Source organism: Monomorium pharaonis, chromosome 2, assembly GCF_013373865.1.
Source record: "Monomorium pharaonis isolate MP-MQ-018 chromosome 2, ASM1337386v2, whole genome shotgun sequence".
Lineage (NCBI taxonomy): Eukaryota > Metazoa > Arthropoda > Insecta > Hymenoptera > Formicidae > Monomorium > Monomorium pharaonis.
This window is the reverse complement of record NC_050468.1, coordinates 17,397,483-17,422,338: the sequence shown is the minus strand read 5'-3', so window position 1 is coordinate 17,422,338 and position 24,856 is coordinate 17,397,483. Positions and strand designations below refer to the sequence as shown.

General features: G+C 28.6%; 1 protein-coding gene across 2 annotated transcripts; it reads right to left on the bottom strand.

Moving 5' to 3' along the window:
* Positions 1-1,438: 1,438 nt before the first annotated feature.
* Positions 1,439-24,345, bottom strand: LOC105832700. Of its 2 annotated transcripts, none has more exons than XM_012673877.3 (4): positions 24,145-24,345; positions 5,879-6,422; positions 5,465-5,646; positions 1,439-5,113 (listed from the first exon to the last, which is right to left on the bottom strand). In XM_012673877.3, exons 2-4 carry the CDS (start codon positions 6,413-6,415, stop codon positions 4,696-4,698), a joined length of 1,137 nt encoding a protein of 378 aa, XP_012529331.1. In that variant the 5' UTR covers positions 6,416-6,422; positions 24,145-24,345; the 3' UTR covers positions 1,439-4,695. The 2 variants fall into 2 exon arrangements, with proteins under 2 accessions (XP_012529331.1, XP_012529330.2); XM_012673876.3 differs by lacking the exon at positions 24,145-24,345 and adding an exon at positions 8,278-8,596.
* Positions 24,346-24,856: the final 511 nt, after the last annotated feature.

Sequence of the window (24,856 nt, the reverse complement as noted above, 5' to 3'; positions counted from 1 at the left end):
TTCAAACAGAAATCGATCATGTAATTTCACGTAATGCTAATTTTTTTTATTTTGAACTATTTGAACAGATTGAACAATATGTTTGAATCTTTTGTTTAATAAGGAAAGATCTAAGTATATATCTTGTGGATTTTAGAAAGTTGGATATTAAAATAAGGGTTAATCATAAAAAATTAGTATGTAACATTTAGATGCTAATGAATTAGCAAAGGGACATACAACATTTTAGGGGTTTACAACAAGGGATTTACAACATTTTAAAGTTTGATATAACTAGAGGCGACAAATATTACACCAAATTATCAAAAATTTATAGAATCAATTTAGTATAAGTGTTAACTTTTTCAAACTTGCAGTTATATATATATATATATATACTATATAGTACAAATTTATGAAATAACTTAATGTGTTTTGACCTTTTTAAATAATTAATTTTATTGTTTAAATAGATAAATTTAAATTTTGTTTTGCAATTTGTTTTGCAAAATCAAAACACATTAAGAATATGAAAAAAATAAATATTAAGGAAAAAACATATCAATTGATTAATTTCAAACAGAAAATAAAAAAATTCATAAATTTAGTCTATGGACATCTGAATGTATAATATATTACGACATCAAATCCATATCTTAATATCAAACTTTTAAAAATTTACAAAATACGTACCTAGATCTCCCTCCTTCCCTATAGCCTTAGTATTAATGTAACATTTTATCAGAAACATTTTTTGTAATGGTTTCATTATTTTTAATTGAATAGGATTAATAATTGATATTAATAATTGATATTATAATTTAAAAAATTGCACGTATATTCTTGCCTAATAAAAATGTATTTTAATAGATCATTTTTACAACAAATAATATATGCCATAAGCCTATTAAATATGTATATAACATTTTTGTGATAATTTTTTTATTTGTATATTTTTATTATATTTAAGTACACGATTGTTTTTATGTGCAATTTTCAATGTATATTTGTATATAATGTTACATGTCTTTTGAAAATTGTATATTGTTTTAAATATGAATATACTTACGGAAAAAAGAAATTAATAAAAATATTACGAAAAAAACGCTAATCAAATCTTATAACTGATTTTTAGTCCCACTTAGAAATTTATTAAATTTATCAACTATTTTATCAATCATTTATTCAAAATAAATAAATTATTATTCTCAAGGAATAATATATCATTACGCTATTTTATTTGTTCTAAAATAAATTTAGTAAGTCAAATATTTTAATAACATTAGTGTCTAATTACACATATATCAAACAATGAATATTATACTTATTCATCATTGATATAAAACGTTCTTCTGATTTTTTTAAAATAATTCTTTTTATTATATTAAATTGTTATATAATAATGTGTAATATAAGCACAATGAATATAATATTTATTTATTGATATAAAATAGTGCGATTTTTTCTGAATTTCAAATATTTTTTTATTATATTTACAATTTTTCTGTGTATGACAATTCAAATAAACAAAAAAATTCGAAATATTTGGTTGTAGTTTATAGAGTATGTTGTTACGAGAAAGATTTAGAAAACATGTTATTTAGAAAAAGAAAAATAAGATATATTGGTTGTATTATCAGCGTAATGTAATAGTAATGTAATTTACTGTTACAATCGAGTAGGTACGATAATATTACATGATGCATATGCTACGGCACTAAGCTATCGCCTAGCCTTAATGTACATACGATAAAAAATAATAAAAGAAATATCAGTATACCGTTTAAAATAAACAAAACAGTCTTTCTGAGGTACAGCTTGCGACTGTATTGCGACCGACGCGAGAATCATGTCGCAAGATTACGCGAATTTACATTAACTTACACTAGGCAAAGGTACATACTGATCTAACAATTAACGACGATCAACGAGATATTCCGGACACATATATATACGCTCAATAAAGTATTATGCTCTTATTGTGCCGGTTTATGATAAGATTCAGATCCACGATGTCGCGTATTAGTTTCGCGAAATCGGCAGATATATGACGGCAAGGCCCGGATAGCGTGTAAGTATGCGTTATTTAACGATTTCTTAACGTTTTTCTTGACTTTAAAACGCACACACCTTCACATGCACCTTTAAATGCAACTACTTTAAATACAATCTCAATAGAATCTTAATAAAATAACGTATTACTTACACGAATATTTGCATGATAAAACCATAAAGTGGCATATTAACAATATAGCGAGATGACCATCTTCGGAAGAGAAGTTTAATTAAGAAAATATTACCAGATGTGATCAACGCTCAGGCATCTTTGGTCCGATAAACATATTTAAAAAACTCGAGTATAATTAAATACGTCAACATATCGATTCATTAAATGTCTAAAAAAAGTGTATCTGCTAACTAAACTGTTGTGAAGAAATGTATCTTAATCATATTATTTCATCTTAATCATTTTTTAATTCTATAAGATAGAGCCTGAATTTATTTACGAAGAAGTTACTTTTTCGTATCCATCTTGCAAAGAAACAACTTTGAATCTTCGCCGGTTATGTCCCTAGCTTTGCAGTCATGTTATTCTTCGAGTTTTACATCGCTCTGACATTGATTACCTCGCTATAGTGACCTTATGATAGGACAGATATTTACTACAGCTCGACATCTCCTTACCTTAATAGGAAACTTATTCTAGGCGCTTGTACAGGCGCATCCGGTCGATTATTCATGAATTGACATTGAATTCATACACATTTGATCCTGCGCTGCTAAACCATTACAGTATGCATTGAAGTGTGCTCGCAAATATCGGACTTGTTTTGGGCTCTGCAGTGGTACATTTTTGTACTGCATCAGCGGTATCTTCGTCAGTGCCTTGTTAATTATCGAGGAACATTTACGATATTTATACATACAACATGTTTCCGAATTATAGAGATATTAATTTGCCGTTACTATTATCGCGAGCAAAGTTTCTCGATAATTAAGATAAATAGCATAGTAAATATCGCTAACATTGTAAAAAGCACCGCTTATAATAAATGTGTGTTCAACGAAGTCGCTGATTCTCATCATGTAAGCGGAAACCGCTGTCCAGATCCCTTAAAATCTGTTCATATCGAATTTATTGTAACAAATCGGTCTGTATTTATCGTTACGTTTATATACATTCAACAATATCTTACACATTTGAGGTAATTAAACAAAGATAGTTTGAAAAATTCATTCTAAATGTTTAAATACAAATTTCTTCCGAACAATCTGTTCAAATACACGTAACATCAATTAAGTATTTTATAGAAAAACATTTTAACATTTTTCATCAGTTTTCAGCAAAAATATTAATCCCTCTCGTAGTATCGGCATTTTTACAGATACCAACAACTTTAAATAGCTATTATTAGCTATAATGTAATTATGATTAAAGTAGCATATAATCGATACAATTATTCGAAGTCATTTCATTCCTTTTAATTGTCTTATCTCTACTTCTAAGCAAGTCAAACGACTTTAAGTACCCGCACATTAGATACAATAAAAATATTAAAGACAGTTAATATAACTATTTTACAGTTGTCGGTATGCGTTAATTCTTATCTTTAAAAATGTCAACACACATCGGAAGTCAAAATTATTGTTATTATTATCGTGCGCATTTTGATATGACAGCGCCACAAAGCTTCACGCGTCTCTAAAAGACGCGATTGTATTGCTTTGTATTTTCATGTCCTTAGTTTAGTATATTTCCGTTCAAGTATTCTTGATTATACGAAAACAGATTACTCGTATATTAATTGCTTAACTTCATTAGTGCTTTCGACACAAGCATCCATAAATTATAATGTTATCCTGACTTCATTTTGTGCTAAGAAACGACAAATATGAGGTACCCATAAAAAAGAAATCGAGACCGTCGCTTCTCTTATGATAATGCCACGTTCTTGTCGTTATGGAGTTTTTACGTCATTTTTTTCGTGCTATCTAAGCTGTTATCTCAGTCCGACTAATAATTATTCCTCTCCATTTGCAAGAGCTAATTGCTCGTTATGTAAAAGACAAACGCAAAATAATACGAAGTGATAAACTATGACTATTGCTTCGTTTCATTAGTAAATTTCCAGGAAAAAAATGTAAAAAAGATTTTGTTTTTAATGTAATGAAAACTTTCGGAAGATAACATTTCTCCACAGCAAAAAAGCAGTCAATCAATATCCGACAAAATATCCGACAAAATTAAATTGGATTTACGTAGCATTTAGTACTGTTGTTATAAGATTTTTTCAACTTTGCAATTAATATTTAATCAGTCATAAACCAGTATATCGATTTTTCGTCAATTCTTTTATCTTTCATGATAAAATACATCGTCAGATTTTGTGAAATCTGATGAGTTAAACCTCTTCGAATTGATGTCTCGTTTCACTCTACGAAGATCCCTGCATTCGACAAGTCTCTGGATTCGCAAACTATTGTCCTACATATCGGACATACGCACGTCAACGTTTTATCTCCGGCCTTCAGTACGAAGCAACAACTACTGTTGCACTCGATAGTCTTCCTCAGTTTCATATCGAAATTTCGAAACGCACACATGTAGTAACCGTACAATTCTCAACACCCGGGCCGGACCTGACTTTTTTCGGTCGTCATCGTCAAATCTATCGCTCGATCCGCGATCGCGTAGAAATCTCTCAACGAAATCCTCTAGTCCGCGGGGTAGAAACGAAGAATCGCGCGACCTTGAATCTCCGAGTGACAAAGCTTTTGGACAACGTCTAGAGCTTCCTCGGCAGGATACACTGTATGCGGGGGTGGCTCGATCTCGCCGGATGCGACTAGTTGCACCAGCTCTCGCAGTTGCTCCAGCGTGCCCGGTTCTACCGGTCTGATGGACTGCTGCCGTTCTTCCGCTCGTCGGCTGAATTTGGGCAGCAGCCGATCGGCCACTTCTTTGATCACAAATACCACACCGCCTTTGCTTAGGCACTGCATGCTACGATGCAGGTTGCGCGAAGTCGTACCGAAATCGATTACCGCATCCACCTGGCCACCGCAGGCATCCATTGTACGTTCGATCAACTGTTTCTCATAAAGATCCTCGTTCCACTGTACTACGTTCACTCTGTAACCGACAACATGCCGACTGTTGCTGAATAAATGAAGTGAGATAATAAATCGGCTTTTAAGGCACCAAATTTAGATATAAAATTTAAAAACAAATTTCGCTGCTTTTTTTTATTTATTTTACATTTTTCTTAAAATTATAGCAAGAAAGAGAGTACTAATAATTTTTGTGCAAAAATTTTTCCCATATAAGTAATATAATAATTTGCTTACTCTTGATGAGCTTGTAATTTCATTTATGACTACTATATCTCATGTTTGTTGACTAATTTATAATTATCCTATTACAATGAAATACCTATTATACTCAATACCTATTACATATGAAAATCAAATTGAATAAACTTACCGTTGGAATTCTTGAGCTATGAGAAGACCTTCATCCTTAAGAGTGGCTATTGTAGTAGTGACTCTGTCTTTCATGTTGCTAAAATGATAAGATGCGATTCTGAGGGCCCACAAGGCAAGACCGCCTGTGCCAACTACCAGAATCTTGCATACGCTGTTTTCGCCTCTTTCCTTCAATAATGTCTGCAACATTTTACCATAGTTTTGTAAAAAGCTTTAAAGAGAAACATCATCACTTATATTAGCTTCAAAGTTATTAAAATAATCGTTCTATCACATTATTTATTAAACGGTCCACTAACTACCAGTAACATCAACAGCACATTATAATGTATTACTAGGGTATCTTTATATGTCGTATAATTTCATTTAATAACAAAAATGGAATGCAAAAAGAAAGATTATTCATTAATACCTGCACGTGCTCGTGCGCAGCGAAGACTGTATTCATGGCGAGAAGAGCGCCGGCCGGTAGCATAGCCCCCACGCTGAGTGACATATTGTCCGGGAGCTTAATCAGATACTTGAGATCGTGCACTACCAGGTATTCGACGTAGCCATTGGGAATGCCGTCATAGGGGTAAAGTATAACGCGGTCGCCAACGGCGAGTTCATTGTCCTCGGGTACCTCAGTGCCGAACGACTCGATCACGCCGGCCACTTCATAGCCAGGGAACAGAGCGGCGTCGCGTACCCCATGATGCGGCAGGGATACCGGATAATCGCTCTCCATGGATATGTCGGCGGCCACGCTGCTGCTGCCGCTCGAGACCGAAGTTAAGCTAGTTAGACTTGGTGATCGTCGGGGATGGTAGCAAGCACCGGCGCACATTACCCGGATACGGGCACCGTGCGGCGGCACATCCGGCACGGGTACATCGAAGCTGAAGACACAATCCCGGCCGGTCACGCTCGGGCTCTCGATCGAGAGTTGACGGCACAATTTATTCATCTTCTCTCTGTAACGCAAAAATAAAGCAACATAAAGCTTTTGCAAAGAATTTATTTTTCAATTATATTGTTTGTATAAGATACTTGTTACTCGATACTATTTATGTTTGATAGGTGGTAAATTCTTATCCCTACTTTATTTAAAAAAGAGATGTTGATAAGAGATGTTGATTATCAGCATAAATTACAGCATTTCTTTAACTAATAATAACTTGTTAAAGGAATCTTACTTCTATTATGTGATTAAAATTGAAGTAACTAGAAGTATCGAATTATTAGACTGTTTATTAATTTAATGCATTATTAAAAATTTTTATATTTTAAGTTACATGATATTTAAATTAAATCTTTATAATGAGTACATCGCATGGTAGGATAAAATATTATTTAGCAATTATGTATATAACACACACACACACATTACAGTTTTATACAATTTATTAATCAATTTGTTTAGTATTATATATAGGATTATAAAATGTTGATTTCATTTATAAATAATAATTAACATAGGAAGTGGAAAGGCAGCATTTGATTAACTGATCAATAGTTTTGAAAAGTAATGTTTATGTATTTATGTATTTAAAGAAAAATAACAAAACGTGAGTCTTGAAAAATAAAAAAACGCGTACATAAATCTTAAAGGTTTAAAAGGCGAATTATTTTATACATTTTAGATTTTATTCATTTTTAATTGTAATAAACTATATACATAAAACTTTGTATGGGATGGTGTTTTACTAAAAAATTACGTATTATTTAATTATATGTATTATTAATTTATAAAATATTTTTGTTTTGAATTAATAGATTCAATAAATTTTCTTTATCACAAAAATAATAATTACACGCACATAATTACGCAACAAAAAAAATACATTTTATGTAGTAATAAACATTTGAGATATAAAACGTATTAGATAACAGAGATAAATTTCTTTTTATGTTATAGTTAAATTTAACTCTGATCAAGTTTAACGAGAAAACTGAAGAAATACGCAGAAAGCATTAATAATAGGATATTTTCCGATTGAAGTGGTTTCTCCCGTAACAATTCAAGATAAAGAAAATTGTTATAAATTATTATCGTCAATGGAAAGAGAATGGAAAGATTTAGCACTAAATTGATTAATAGTAGCATATTTTCCCCCTTTTCCAAAATCACTGAACACAATATAACTTTGATATTAAAATTAGAGGAAGCGTATCATTAATGTCAATTGCTTGGCACGAGGAAACTTGTCGGACTCGTGGATCAGCTGTTCGGACCTTTCGGATCGGAGACACGTTTTCATCCGTAAAATATCATTCGTAATCGTATAACAAATCACGAAGTGTAATCAAATATAATCGTAATATTTATATTAAAATTAACTGAATTCAAATAAATTTTAGAGACATGTCACGCCGATAATAAAAAAAACTCTTTACATATAAAAAATAAAAATTATGATAAGTTTCTTTAATGTATTGTTTTGTATCAAATATAAACAGCACGCTCGAAAAATTTTATACTGAATCTTAACAAATATTGAAGCTAAAAACAGTAAATATATTTTAGAAATTTGTTGCATTTTTAATTTGTAAATATTTGTTACTATATTTAAGTGTGCATATTTTTTATTTTATTAAATCTTATCATAGTAGCTTCTCAAGAAAATATTTGGACAATCCGTAAATACTTTTAAAAAGTAAGTTAAATTACTTCTATGATAAAAAATTTCAATTAGACAAACGCGCATTGTGTGATATTATTCTCCATAAATATAAATTGATAAAAATCACAACATGGTGCATTATTCTACACTAAAGAAACTAGTAACAATTAAAAAGAATATGAAATTTTATAATATAATTGCCTACCCGTGGGAAATAGGTCTTATGAGCGATTGGTGCCATCGATTCCAATTCCATCGGTATAACCAGCTTAATTTAGCTTATTCTTCAAAATCATTCACAAAAAAAATAGTTATCGTTCACTTAAAGAGAACTTTGCTGTGCTGACACTGTGTTAATCTATAATCGTTTTATAAAACACACTGCTTTTATGATTAATAATTAATAAATCTTAATAGTATTGCAAAAGAACTTGCAACAATGGAAAACAGGAAGAACGAATTCTCGACACAAGTTCTCAAACGCTGCGCAAAAGGCACTAACTCGCACTAACCCGTTCTGTTGGTGCGCGTTTGCTTTTATATCCCTTTCCGGACCGACGCATTTGCGAGAGGATGGTAGGAAAAGTGAACGCGGGGAAGAGGGGAAGACACGCGGCCACTCACCAACCACGTGCAATGCTGTTTTTCTCGTCTACATACCTCGGAGTACGCAAAGTACGGCTGCGTTGCTGGAGATCGCATGTGCGATGCAAAACATTTTATATTCGTATCGTATTTGTATTGATAGGAAATAATCGAATAGCTTTTTATTCTGAAAACGTCAAATGCATGTAACTAATTGTTCGTTAATTATTTTTGATCATTAAATATTTTTGCAACTATATACGTATGTTAAAACTATATTTAAATACAGTTTGTTAAAATCAAATAAGTTTTTCTTTATTAACATATAAATGTAAAGTGCATTTTGTGAAAAACTGCGCATTTTCAATTATTTCTAAGAGAAATTTCTAAAAGAAAGAGTTTTCGAATCTATATTTTTTTCCTTATTCTTTTTTTATTTTAATTAAACATTTAATTAGAATAACTGTATTTAACAATTATTATTAAAAATTAATTTAGTCATTTCGTGGTTGCAAGAAAGCATTATTTCTAAAAAGTATTGTTTAAATAACGTTTAAACTTGACTATTTATATAATAGAATAATGGACATAGGATAGGATAGATTTAGTTTAGATAAGTTAGAACTACGAAGGTTTGGATGAATGGATGTGAGAAGTTATTTATTGTAAATCAAGTCCCCTTCTTCGCTGTATAGCTGAAGTAAATAAAGTATTATTATTATAACAGAATAAACACGAATAACGGAATATTTGTTAATCACAGTTTATGAGATCATTTACTTTATCATATACTTTTGCTGTTCTCTTAACTTAAATAATTTAAGCAAAATTTTTTTTGGAGTTTAAAACTTGAATGTTTCAGAATCAAATAATTCCGTTTATAGATTTTATTGAGTAATTATGTCATGTAAAAAAGTGTGAATCATACGTTTGGTTGTCTGAAATACATTAGAGCTTATTAGCAAATAGTATCTTTCTGTTTATAAATTAGTCGCTTTCATTAGGTGCCAATTGCGTTATCAAAGCATAACTATTGATATATAATTGTGTAATTTTATGATATATGTATTTGTATTGAAATAATGTTTTATACTACGCAAGTAACAACGACTTATGTCAAATATTTTATAATTTTTATCTAGAGCGTAACATAATATAAAAATTTTATTAGAGTAAAACTCTATTTTCTATCCAGCGGTTTATTTTTCAAGAACTAGAGCTAAAAATAAATGGAGCGAAAGAAATATATAATCGTTCCTAATTGAGTATAAAAAGAAATTTCTTTTGTTGCTTTATTTAATAAATTACAACGGATGTAACGCAATGTATAGTTTCTATGCGGATAATAATTTATTCGTTTATCTAAACCTTATCAACAACTTTTTAAATCCGCGCACCGCACAGTAGATAACATGTATTTTTCCTGCTGTCAAGGATGCTGGTTATAATCGGCAATGTTTTATCTCTGTTAGATATTTAATTTTTAGAAGAAATATGATATGCTATTTTCGATATATCGGTCGCTCGCATGATTTATGCGGGTATTGACTTTTGTTTTATTCAATTTTTATGAAGTTCTTATCATTTTATACATAATACATTTTTAGATTTGCTTAAGATTCCGGAAGTGCATGGTTCAGCACGTTATTCAAATGAGGTGAATCAAGGCTAATACATTCGTAATTACGCTGTGGTTATACGATAACCAGCAAAACATGTTTTAAAATGCTAAAACGAACGAGTAAGTATTATTTTACAAAAAACAATTTGATTTATATAATTTTGTTGCTTAATTATAGAAGGTTATTAATTATAGAAGATCAATACACGCATACCACTTTTTGAATAGTATTTTTTAAACAAAAGTTAAAAATAAAATTTTTTAAGAAAAATGCAAACTAAAAGGTGTATCAATTAGATGATAATTTTTATAATACTTTTTTTTTGTACTTTTAAATAATAATTAATATTTTAACAATATAATTTTTAACTTGAATTATATATACAAAATATTTACATGTTAATGTATATGATAAAGTCTTCGTTTTACATTAAAATGTATATTTTTTGTCGATTCTACATATAAATATCTTATGCTGTTTTATAAGACGCAATATGACTATGTGTGTATAAAAGTTTCATTAGATTAGATTTACTTTTTAGTAAATTTTATATAAAAAAGTAATAAATGTATAAATTTTTATTCCTTTAATTATGTATGCAAATGGTATTTTTATCAGTATTAATGTAGCGCAATGTTTAATTTTTGAGAAATAAGGTACTGCTTTAGCAGGAGTATGGCAATATTGACCTTCGTCTAATAATAATTATAATTAAATTATCAATTTGCTAAAAATTTATATTGACCTCCTTTCATGTTCCCGACTTTGTTATTTAAATTTTATACCGTTGATTTTCTTATAATTTTATGTCGTTGACATGTAAAGTTGTGATGTAACCGTTTTATGATTTGAATTCTATGGAAATATTAATTTATTTATTCATTGTAATGTCTTGGTTTATTTATTATACACGTCTTATTTATTCTTATATTGTGTTCGCGTATACTGCTGAGGAAAACTAAGTAAGTCGATTCATCTGATAATTATGTAATAAATATATTCAGTTCATTTAATAATTATATAATAAATTTACTTTATTTCTTAAAATCCTGTATATCTCGTTATTGGAATTAATTCTTCTCTTTTATTTATAAATTTGTATTGCTTGAGAAAACATTAATCAACATGTCTCAAAAATAAAATGTATATTACGTTGTTCGTAAGTCTCGTGAGATAATCTAATCATTTGATCATTTTTTGACTTGATTAAAAATTAAATAGGCAGTATATTTATCATAAGTAATTCCGGGGAGGCGTGTCTGCGTACTTAATATTATCATGTGCTAAAATTTGTGATACATATATAAACTGCGAATTAGCAATCGGTTTACAGGGATTCTGATAAAACATCTGATAACGCACGGTCATATATATAGATATCCCAGAAGTCAAAACAGTTGTTAAGTTTTTTTGTAAAATGGAGCAATAAAAAGATGACACTTTGCGATATCTCACAATTATTAAAAATATTAATCAAAACATCTTATCATTTTGATTCCAGATAAACAGTTAAAAGTTTAATAGAAGTGCTTTTGCACTTGATTCATATCATCAACAAAAATTTTTATTACATTTTTCATGTACATTTTATTGCTTTATTTATTTCAAACTTAACAAATGCGGTAAAAGTTTCGTTTTTTATACAAAGTCAACAGACATAAATATAATAAAAATATATATAAGATTTTAGTACTTTTCTTTCTTTGGATTCGTTTATTAAAAATTTTATAAACAAATATTAAAATATACTTCAATACTAAAGTGTCAAGAACAATATATGCTTAAGAGATTATAAAAACAATGTAAATCATACATGGAAATGTTAAAGAAAAAAATATATATTCTATAAAATCCTTTAAATACTTATAATAAATTATTATATTACTTTAGCAAACAACACTTGTAAATCTATCATCTTCAACTACTATTCAATCGTATATTAAAATTGAAAGATATTTATATTCTAAGATTTAGAGGTGTCCCGTATAAGAATTAATCAAAAGAAATATTTATATTCTACCTTTACTATATTTTAATTTTGATCATTTTAATTTAAGTAATATGTAGTTAATAATAAAAAATGTCTTAATTACTTGTATTTTTATATAAATAAAGCAAAGAAATTATTTTGATATTTTAAAGGAGCGAATGTTGGGTGATCATTGTATGAAGATATTTAAGAATGATTACACTTTATAATACAGAACTAATATTATTAACAAGAAATAAAATGACTTCTTTCTTTCTCTCTTTTGATTATACTATTTCTTAATTCTTTTTAAAAAAAGATTTCATTTGCAATCTGACGTAAACACTTCGATATATATGACACCTGGTAAGATACATAGATTCTTCCTTGATCATAAGCTGAATGACGCATGGGATTATTTGTTGATGCATAAATATGACATTTTAAATTTTTACTTCTCTTTTTTGTTAAAAATATAAAATAATTTTTTTGTTTACGATATAATGATATAATAAAATAAATTTGGGAGAAAATATCGTATAAAATATTATTCATGGTCTTACTATCATAAAAAAATTAATTTTTTGTTGAGATAAAGTGCAATTAATAATGCAAAGATGTGCAAGTTTATTAATTATCACGATTATTGAAAGGTCTTAATAGTTTCTTCCGATAAATATAATCTTAAATCTTTCGTCTATCAGAGTATATTCTTAACAGAGATCTAAACTCAGATTCATAATTTCATTTAAAACATATTTTCATCTATTTTCATAGTTAGTATCTAAATAAGAATTACTCAATATGTTATAAATGAAAAGAAAATTTAAGTTATTAAATTAGGCTTTCAGTCCTATATAATTGTGTGTCAATTCGAGTTGTCAAACTTAAAATCATCAGGCTAAAGTTAGAATTAATATCTCAAATAAAATTGATATTAAAATATTAATAATTGACGTAAAATTTTATTAAGGATTAAGATCTGTTTTGACTGACATATGAGAAGTGGCATTTTCTTTTAACAATTATATTAAATATACATATTGGTGTAATGCTCAACTTATTGTTGTTAATATATTATATTGTAACATATAATATATTATACTGCAAGGATTAATTGTTTAAAATGTTTAAATAAGTAATTTTAATTAGTTAAAATTAATTTACTTATGGATCTTTGTATTGTTTTAAATACGTGGAAGCCATTCTGCATTAATTACTAGTGTTTACCACTTTGATCTGTGGAATCATTTATACTGTCCGTAATCACGTGATCTATCTGTAAACAAGTGATGATACTGGAATAGATATGTGCGTTGCTCATAAGACAGGTTTGGACTATGATTCTCGATGATAATCACTCTGTTGACTTTTCTAAGCTCGCGTCATCAAATTTTCTCAAGCTGACGTAAATGATTTATCACGCGAACGACATTGTTGGAATTATTATGATTTAAGTAAACGCGCAAAAATATCCATCACGTTCAAACTTGTAAGAATTTATTTAGAGTTCTTTAAATTAAGAAAAACTTACACAATAAAAATTTTTAGAATATAATTTCTTATGATAATTAATTAATTCCTCTCGGATTTCTTGCGCAGTAATATTCAATGATATGCTTCATTTATTCATTTATTGCGTAAACAAAAACGTTTGTATACTATAATTTTAGTTAATTATTATATTAGTTATACATTTCACTCCAATTTTGTGTTGTAAAAAATTCGGGTGATTGTATCTTTCGTCATAAAATTACAGGAAGTATATTATGCATTATGTTATGCAACCATTGCGATAATTATGGCGAAGGTGCAAGGTACTAGTATATTTGCTGATGCATGAATAATAACTGACCTAATTCGAGCGAAAATATCATACAATCATGTCCAATATGTAGTTTATAAACTTGTTCCAATTTTATCAATAAAAGTTTTTCCAATTGATTCATAGTTAATAACATTTTAATTATCATTTCTCTTTGCAAATGATATCAATATCTAGGTGTTAAATAATATATTAAAATTACCCTTTGTATTAAAATTACAATAAACCCTTTACAATAGATGTAAGTACAGCGTAAAAACTATTGTAATTGAAAAAATTTCATTAAAAAATTTTATTGATCTTGAACTTTGAACCTTATACAATCAATTGATTTGATTCATATTTTGCTTCGATGGAGCTAAGATCCTTGAGTTGGTAAAAACAAAGTTTAAAAAAAATTAAATCATTATTGAGAAATCTTGTATTCAAACAAACATACAAATAGACAGATAAATCAACACTGTAAAATTATAAAGTAGTAATTATAAAGTTTGCACTACACTTAATAAAATTATAGATAAACATGTGCTTGGATACACTTAAACAAAGAACAAGAAATGATAATTAATTTATACTTAAGTACTACTACAGCTTTAATAGTTAAATACATTAATTATAATTACAAGACTATTTTGTCTTTAATATTTTTGTCAAGGAAAAATCGACATCATTTTAATAAAAAAATTATTGTCATTTATCTATATTGAAATACTTTGCAGATTTAATAATTAAAACATATAATTAACTATTATTTTTATCATCGTGTATAATGCATTTACGTCATAGCATTTATCGTTAACAATTTTTTTTGCAAATACATGCAAGTATTATGATCATTTCTCATCAATTAAATATGGCTAATATCTTGAAAACAACATTTAATGATGGTAACAATTTAATTATTTCTGTTAAAAACGTTTAATCTCTCTCTCTCTCTCTCTCTCTCTCTCTTCGATTAAAATAATTATTGGGAATTTCCACAATATTGCCTTTCTTACTCGGAACATGTATCAGAAGAAATCTCTTGGAAATTGATAAATTTTGTGACATGAGACATTAAATGCTGTTATTCTTCCTCATCTTTCTTTTAGAATTAGAACATTTGCTATTAGCGATGGGTAGGTAGATATAGCCTTCTTATATCACTTGACCTATTTCAATTAAAAATATCTGCAGAGTAATGCTTTGATAAAGAATTTACGTGCTTAGATAACCACAGGAGACTTTATACTCAACGAAAATAACAAAAACCAAATTTATTTGTTTGTATAAATAAGTTTATATAAAAAACAGTATAGAATTATAATGTATAAATTATAAAACGTGTTTATAAAATTTGCGTTAAATTTTGAAAATTATGGAATTATTATGGAAAGCTGTAAAAGAATTTCAAATAATATACTGTAAAAAGCTCTTACTCATAGGAAATATTTTGTAATTGTTTTTCGTCTGTAGATTTCTTGATCATTTTTATTTGAGATATTTTGAATAGAATCATTATTATTAAATTTTAAGTTAAATTCTCTAAAGTAAAATAAATAATTTTATATATTAACAAATCGTATCTATATATATTTATGACACTAACTAAAAAATAAATATTAGCTATTCAATAATTTTATTCATAAAAATCTTTAATTTTTGCAGTTTAATTAAATTAATCATTCGTATTAATAGGAAAAGAGAAGGGATTATAATGCCAAAGTTTTTCTGAACAATGAATGCATGCTATAACATAACGCAGTGATGTTGAACACAAAGAAACTATTTACCACGTGAAGCACGCGTGAAATGCACGCTCGATTCGTTAGTGCTTTTCCAAAATAGATTTCTTATTCCACCAAATAGACGTTTAAAAATGAAAAATGTGACTTATATTGATGGTCAGTCTTAATGTGAAAAGTATTTTATCGTAATATACTACCTGTGTTTGTTTTTAATCAATTTCTCATCTATGTTTAATTAGATAGGAATTTGCTTGCGATATGTAATATCATAAATGTTCTATTTGTATTTTGTAATTAATTGAATATTTTTATAATAAAAAATGATTATTATTTACATTAAACTTTATATAAATATTTGTTTCCTGTGTGTAATATAAATTTGTTATTTTTCTTGACTTGTTATTTTTCAAAATTTTAAAGTATATATTAGAAAAAATTAAAGTTATACTTTTGCTCTTTTCATATCACTTCATTGTACAGAAACAGGTCGAGTCATCCACCGTAACGATGTCAGTCTTTGTCCGCTCGTTCGTAATGCATCGTAGTAGAGTCAGCTGACATGCAGCGCAATGTCTTATGGTGAACGTCCAAGAGAAGAAAATGTTCGACATAGTTAAATTTCCTACCCTGAAGACTTTCCCATTTAACGATTATATTATTTATTATTTGTTATTCTTATATAAATTGGTGTATTTTTTGTTTTCTAGAGAACAAATTAAACTAATAAATAAATAAATAAATACTTATTCACTTTTATATTTTAGTCAAATATTAAGTAAATGAAAAAGATGTATACTGCTTCTTTTATACATATGTTTAGAATAACATACGTATAAAATAAACACAATTTATATAGCGCTAAAAATATTGATTTTATAATGTATTATAATTAAATAATCAATAAAGAGAATTATAATAGTAACATTAAGTCCAAAAAGTAATTGTGTTTGCTACATTCTTGTTCATTATATTACGCAATGTTGCAAATTGAAGCACAGGTAAAGTTTTATTTGCTGACTTTTATGTTCCTACACGTGCGCAAGAGCGTCGCGTTCTCTTTCGAGGACACACGACCCCTTTTTATGTCGCATATGCGTCATGGATATTCCGAAGTAATCACTATCCACAGTTACGAACTTGTCACTTTTAGAATTGATATTCTTAAAGTTACACGATGATAAACACGTAGAGACAATCGAATGAGAAACAGACGTATTTTTGACGTTGTTGCACGTTTTTTGATAACCGTTAAAAACAATAAAAATTGGAAAATGTTACTGATCAAATTGTTACAATGTAATTGTTACAGTGTTGTTAATTTATGGGAAATGGGACATGTATGTGTGCGCGTATGCCAATCAGCTTCGTATTGAAAAGCATACATACATATCCATGTACCTTCTGTATAATATGTACCATGTGGTGATGAATCCCAGGTCCAAAGTTCTGGCACCGCAAATCGATACTTTGAAAATTAACAACGATGATTTTAATAGAGAAACACAGAAACTAAATTATATGATTATGTGACACACGACTGCGTTATAAAAGACGTATTAAAAGTATCGCTTATTGATTTGATTTAATGTAATTATTATAAGTAAAAGATGTAACACTGAAACATTATAGTAACGCATTGTGATAATCATTTACTAATACTTTTTAATGCTATTCTGATTTTACAGTAAATTTTAATTAATATGCACTTATAATCTATTGTTTTATATCTTAATCTTCAAATTCCACACTTTAACTCGGCATAATTGTTAGCTCCATATTAATTTCTGAATTAGGATTTCGAATTTTTAATGAATAATAACTTGAAGAAGTGAAATTTTAACTAATATGTATTTCTTTTATAAAATTTTCTCAGAAATCTATTGATAATACTTTCATAATAAAAAAATAACGTTGAAAATATATAAATAAATAAAAATTTTCAAAAATAAGACAAAAAAATTTGCTAGTGCAATTTGCATTAGTGTGAAGGGTTAAATAACTCTAAGGTTGCTTTGGATGTTTACGACGTGCATTTTTTAAAAAGTAAGGTAGATAAAAAATCTATAATTAGAAAACAATAATTCAAAATACGCCTCTTCATTCAATTTTAGATCAAAGTTAATGTTTTATAAAAGCACAAGTTGTGTAAGTCATGTAAAATATTTTTTACAATATTATAAGAATAATCTTATAATATTGTAATATTCTGTCTATATACTGAAGTATTGAAAAACAAGCCCATCCTTATCGAAACAATCGTACCTTTCTGTGGTCGTTTCAAATCAGATTAACATTCACACAGTCTATTTCTAAATTTTCATAAATTTTAGCTGTTTACCCCATATATCTTGGGGATCTTAGAGTTAAATCCGATATACGTCTCATGCACCGGCGCAGGTGTCGGACAAACCGGAGGATGTATGCGTCAGCATGGCTGTATCAGTGTATCACCAAGAGGGGGAAGTCGGTCGATGCCGCGGAACCATGGCACGCTAGAATCACGTGCACATCAGCAGGCATCCGCGTGTTCAGCCGTGCCGATCCGCTTGGAACACCGCGGCACTGCGCTCTCGGGTATAATGCCCGCGGTGTTCTAGTGCATTTTTAACCCTCTATCGCTGCCCGAACATCCTCAATCAGAGAATAAGCGAAAGAAAGAATACGCATGTCTGCATTACTCATCCAACATATTGATTTTGTATGACGAATATCTTTCTTTTCATTCATGTTATATGACATATGTAGCTTTGAAATTGGCTGTCGTACTGTCATCGCAGTTTACGCAATTATTTGAAGTCATTAGTTTTGAATCACATGGTACTATTTATGATTTTTAAACTGTGTAATTAACGGAGAAAAGATGAAGTTATTGTGTACTAAGATACTTGTCAATATATCACTTTATATTTTTTATACTAATATTTTAACAAAGGGTACGTTGTGTAGGTTACGTGTGTGTGTGTGTGTGTGTGTGTGTGTGTGTGTGTTCAAACTGACCTTCCCAAATTGAAATAATGACGTTTAAACGATTAAATATTTGCATTTAGCAAAGTTTAATGCGAATAGAACAATCAATAAGTGGATATCTTATAGATATATGTTTTCCTCAACTTACATAATTGTATTGTTAATTGCGAGGGTATTTAGAACTTTAAGATTTAGAAAAACAAGAGTGACGCATTTGAAAAGGAAACACTCATTTCTCACGTTTAATTGAATTGTTTTGCAACTCTGTGCGTAAGTTTTTGATAAGACTATCACACCCTTAATATCTAGCTGTTAAAGTTTAAATGAGCACATTTTCTCATAACAAACACATTGATAAAAAATAAATATTTATATACTTCCGTCGCACGTTTATATTCTGTATGATGGTCGCGTGCAAATCACGTGATTTCTGTGGTATCAATATGAATTGGTGATAACGCCTGATTATTTGCTGAATTCAAAATATGAAATCATAAGTTTTTTTGTTACATGAGGTCATAAGCCTTTTTAGAAAATAAACAGAAACGGTTGGGGATAATCGTACATGCAAGTTTGATAACGTTTAGATTGCATTTATAAATAATTAAAATAATAATCTAAAAGATTTTTAAATTAATTGACCCTAAACTTGATATAATTTGCATTATTTTATTATTGAATTTTACAGTAAATTTTTGTAGCTTTTTTACAAATAAATTTTATTTATATATTTTGAAGAAATAACAAAAGTGTTCCAACAATAATTTCGTTTATCAATTGTAGAGATCTAATGAGATCTAAGATTAAATGCTGTTAAAAATACATTGGTATAAGGTAAGTCTTATGAATCATCTCATTCCGTATGTATTTTTAGACGTAGTTTTCAAAGAGCTTTTGCAAAGCAAAAGTCATGTAAGATTACGAATAATGCAATTCTATCAATAAAGCATAATTTATTTCCAATACAGATGTATCAGTAAATAGAATGTAGGGTATAATATTGTAGTTGACCGACGACCCGTTCTCAGAGATCAAGACAAGCGTGTCGTGTTCATAGAGAACTCGACGAACGCCACTTGCATCGTTGATGCGCAATAATCGGTCATTCGAATGGGGTCAGTTGTATTCGAAGGTGTTAGGTTTAAGGCGAGACGAAACGATAAAGTTGCAACGATCGAATAACTTCTCTGACGTCTTTTATTTCAATAATATAAGAATAATATCCTTTGGTATGCAAACCAAACAATCTGTTTTAGATACGATAATCAATACTCAGGATCTATTAATCTCACTTTTAAGTATTTTTGCTCGATCCGTTTAGTTAATCTTTAACATTTTCTTGTAAAAAGTTAGTGTGTTTGCGAGTACGTGTTTTGTACTTTCAGATAGCTCTTATCAATCGTGATTCTCTCACATTACTGCATCCGCGTTTATATTGGCGTACGTCGTTTATCTTACTGCCTGTCATTTGTAGTTTGTCACAATAGTAATAATCACATTAGCGACAGTTCTAAGAATGGTATTGTTTACACATTCCATCATATTGTTCATTACATTTGTTCACCAAACGTATAATGAGTTATTTATTAACTTTATACCATTGGCTTCACTGGCTTCACATTTTTATCGAAGACGATTTTAATTTAATAAATACTTCATCACATATATGTCTTATCAGATAATCAATATTGACGCCCCTATTACATGATAACATTAAACTCCGGATCATGGGAGAATAACTTCCCTGTAAGAAAACAATTATACGGCTCACCTTCACTGCCGCTGTCCAGGGGTTAATGACCTATCGCAACGCGAGAAAGTTACAGACTTACTTTAGAAATTCATATACTATATTTTCCTTGGTATTGTATTGTTTTAAATTTTACTTAGATTTTTTAAAATAAATTCATCTATTCTGTAAAATTTGTTACGTGCATATTTTTTATATTACTGATACTTTTTATACTCGGTACTGTTTACATAAAAATGTACTATATATTAAATTCACTTTTTACTATAAACATGAAAGCTACATAAAATTTTAATATTTATGTTCATTCATAATTTTATTTTAATGACAGAAAATGTAGTTTTTATATTATTTTACTTTTTTCTTTATATTTTAAAAGTGCGTAGGTTTATGTTTTTTCTTATTTAATAATTTTATTTTTAAAAAATTACGCTTGTTAGTAATGCATGATTAAAATTATTTAAGATATTAATATGTATATTTTTTATTTTATGTACTTTGAATATTATCTATCTTTATATTGTAAATTAAATTTTTATCAATATAAAATAATTCAATATAAAATCATATGAAATAATATACTGACAAAAATATTGCTATAAACAATAATAAACTGTTAAAATAATAATTGATATCATACTAATAATAAAAATAGATTGTACGTACATTTAATATATTTGGTATGTATTGTAGTATTATATGTATAGAAAAATATACGTGTATGTACAGAGACATAACAATCAAATAACAAAATGTAAAGAAACATTTCATATGCAGAACAATATCACAAAATGTCACATCACATCGTGTACTTATTGCCATTTCCACACGTGCTGCTGAATTCAATTGAAACCAATCAGAATATTTTCAAGGACAAGCTTAATGAATATTCACAAGACGACTTTTCAAGATGACATAACATTCTTTTAATTAAATATTAATTTTTATCTTCATATTAAGCACATTCAATAAATCGTAATTTTATCGAGTAAAGATATCTATCAATTACAATTTTCCTTAATTAAGATACAAAGTAAGATAATTATAAAGAAATAGGTTTCGTGTGCATCAAAATTAATAATACATTTATCATTATATTTATTGCTAAATAATATGCTGGTAACAGATTACGTGCATGATAAAAACTCTGTTTTTTAGATTTATTGATCGATTCATGTCAGTTACTTGGATTATTTTTAATAACGATTGATTAAACGATTAATCACTTGATTGATTACGCAATTAAGAGAATGTGCGAATATTTCTTGTCTTGAAACAACAGTTCTGTTAGAAGAGTGAACAATTAAATGACGTAACGAGCGAGTTTAACTGTAATAAACGATTTCAAGCTTGTTGAACGATTTCCTTTGAACCTTGTACCAGTTATATCCAATTGGAGCTAATGTTAGTCCCACGCAATGTGCTTCATCATTACTAGAGATGAGATTTTTATGTCGTAAAAACTCTTAAAAATGTACAAAAATATTTTGTTAAAAAGTGCAAAACATGTTCTTTTATGCAATAAAGTGTAAGATATATTATTAAATATTAAATAATGGTATCTTTCAAGTACAGTTCTTTAAAATTTTTTAATATAATATCAATATTTCTTGACAAATAAAGTCATTTTCTAGAAATCAGCCGTCCATAACTAAATCGAGCAATGTGATCGAAATTTTATTGTTAACTCTTACGGAAAGTGTCATGGCCTTAAATGTAGGAACCAATAAAACAACATCATTAGGGAATTACTCATCATAATTTCAGTCGTTCCATTCTTTTAAAATAAAAATGAAAACATTACTGAAATGTAGATATTTTTAAAATTTAGATAGTTTTATCTTTGAAAGGTGTATTATATGCTGCAACTCCTAAATCTATTTTTTATGTATCTACTATTAAATTTCTTTTGTGTGTGTGTGTGTCGTGTGTGTACATACATATATACGTATATCATATCTTAAAAAATTTATTGAATATATCTATAGTATATAAGAAATGCGAATATATATATCAAACGTCAGCTTCCTAAGTAATATAAAAAAATATGTAAAAACATAAAAATATATACATATTTCATGTCTAGTCATTATGTTGCATTTATTTTATATTACTTTATATTGAATATAAATGCCAATTAATTAATTACTTATAAAAATATAACAAAATCCATTCAGGTTAGGATTAGGTACAGAAGATATATGTATAAAACATTTTAAATACATTTTAAATTTATTTTTAATCTAATGTAATAAAATATTACATTTTTAACTCACCGTGGCTCATTTAATAAACTTGATTTGTATTAGTTAAAACGTCATCAATTCAAGGACATGTTTGGACAACTCGCTTGTTACGTCAATCAGGTTATTTCCTTGACAAGCAAATCCAAATTGAAATGCGCATGTCACAAATGGCCCTTGTTTGCACCCACACATGCGTAAACGATTGTTCTAAATAATGAAACTGTTGCTTCAGAAGGAAAATATTTTTCGAGAATCGTAACGACTTCGATCCTGTTTACTGTATTTTTGTTAAGAGCGAGTAAGATAGACAATGCACATAGTATTGATTATTAACCGATGCGTAACGTGCACACACACACACACGCGCGCACAGCCCGACAGTCAGCTGTTTGCGAAATGACAGACAGGTGTTCAAAGTCATAATACTGTTGGTGTTGCATGTATTATAAAATTCGAACAATATATCTTCTTTTATGTCACTAAATTGTTCTATTTGATGTAACATAATAAGAAATAACAGCACTTAAATCGGTTGTTTATTTTCGCAAATGCGTTTTAAATTTATAATATATTACGTCGATTTGTCAACAATAAAAATCTTTCAAATATTGCAACTATTAATCGAGAATAAGATAATAAATGTGCTTAAGAAACTACTGATGATAATATTCAGAACACAAAATAAAATTGGAACATGAAAAATTATATTTACGTGCAATATAATGTGCAATAGAGTATTAATTTTACAATTGAAATAAAAGAATTAATAATGTATTGGTATTTTGGATATAAATAAACCATTTTTGTGTTTATGAAGTATTAATAAAAGTTTAAATTAAACAGAAAAAATTAAGAGAGAGAGAGAGAGAGAGAGAGCGAGAGAGAAATTTTGTTTTATTATTAAAAAAAGTTATTTAAAAAATAATTTTTTAAACAAGTAAACAGTTGTTATGTACGATCTAAAACGTTATGAATGGCTGTGTATGATTAATACTATAAATAATTAAATATGTATATTTTAATTTTTTGTAAAATAAATTTAAATTTCTTCTTTCTCTTTTTTTTAGAAAAACTAAAGCATTTCAATTTTTTTTCAATTGTTTTTTTTTTTTAAATCAATGTGTTGATACATATTTCTATCAGCACATAATGTTGAATAATTTATCACGTACGAACAGTTTGTAAACAAGTCCATTTTTAGTGATATAAGACATTCGAGAATATTGCAAAGAAGGAATTCTATTGATGTGCGTCATACTATGTCTAACGTTTACTGAGGCTGAATTTTTATGAAATGTCACCAACTCTTTATGGAGGAACGGACTTTTTCGGGTACCTACGAGCAAAATTAGAAATGAATGAATCAAGGTCAAACTCTCACCTTGAAGATCGATCGCGTTGAAGACGTCGGTGACTAGCGTCGACCGGGGGAAATAATGGCGATTGTCGAGGGATGCACGTCAAAGTCGACAAATCGAGCTCGCGCTTCCTCGGAAAAATTACTGACTGACGCGTCGACTTGCTGGAACGAAGCTTCGTGGGATTCTGATGGGCTTGATGGAGGGCCCGCCCGACGAGGGCGCTTCAAGGGGATCGTTCCATCGCGCCGACTCCGAAAAGTCTGCAAAGCTGATGTTGGGTCGCAAATGCTTCTGCTGGAAGGGATGCATCATCGATCGTTCGTACTGGGTGAGGTCTATGGCCTTAAATACAGATTCTCTTCTCCTGCAATAACTTGTACTTTCAACGGCGAATATAGATGATACAAGATGTAAACATCATTTTCTCGTTATTTTCATCAAAGTTCCTGTTATCCATAAATTCTCTTTGACCAATTTAAAATTTATTTGTCCTTAATAAAAGAGTTGAAACACATCTATACCTTTTAAATTACAAACCTTGCTATGTCTAGGGATTTTTATGAATTAGGCATTGTCGGAATAATAAAAATAGATCACAAGTTTTTATTTTTAGTTCTGTTTCAGATAAATATTGCACAAATTTTAGAGTTTCATATTTTATGAATTACTTGTAAAAATATTCAACCCAAATTTTAAAAATGATGAAAAAAATGTGAAAATAATAAGTGTTTT

Bases quoted from the DNA above. Each gene is read 5' to 3' on its own strand.
- LOC105832700 (XM_012673877.3), bottom strand. From the start codon at position 6,415: ATGAATAAATTGTGCCGTCAACTCTCGATCGAGAGCCCGAGCGTGACC. The intron at 5,647-5,878 runs GTATTAATGAAT...AAAATGTTGCAG, and splicing joins CTGCGCACGAGCACGTGCAG to ACATTATTGAAGGAAAGAGG. The intron at 5,114-5,464 runs GTAAGTTTATTC...TGTCGGTTACAG, and splicing joins ATAGCTCAAGAATTCCAACG to AGTGAACGTAGTACAGTGGA.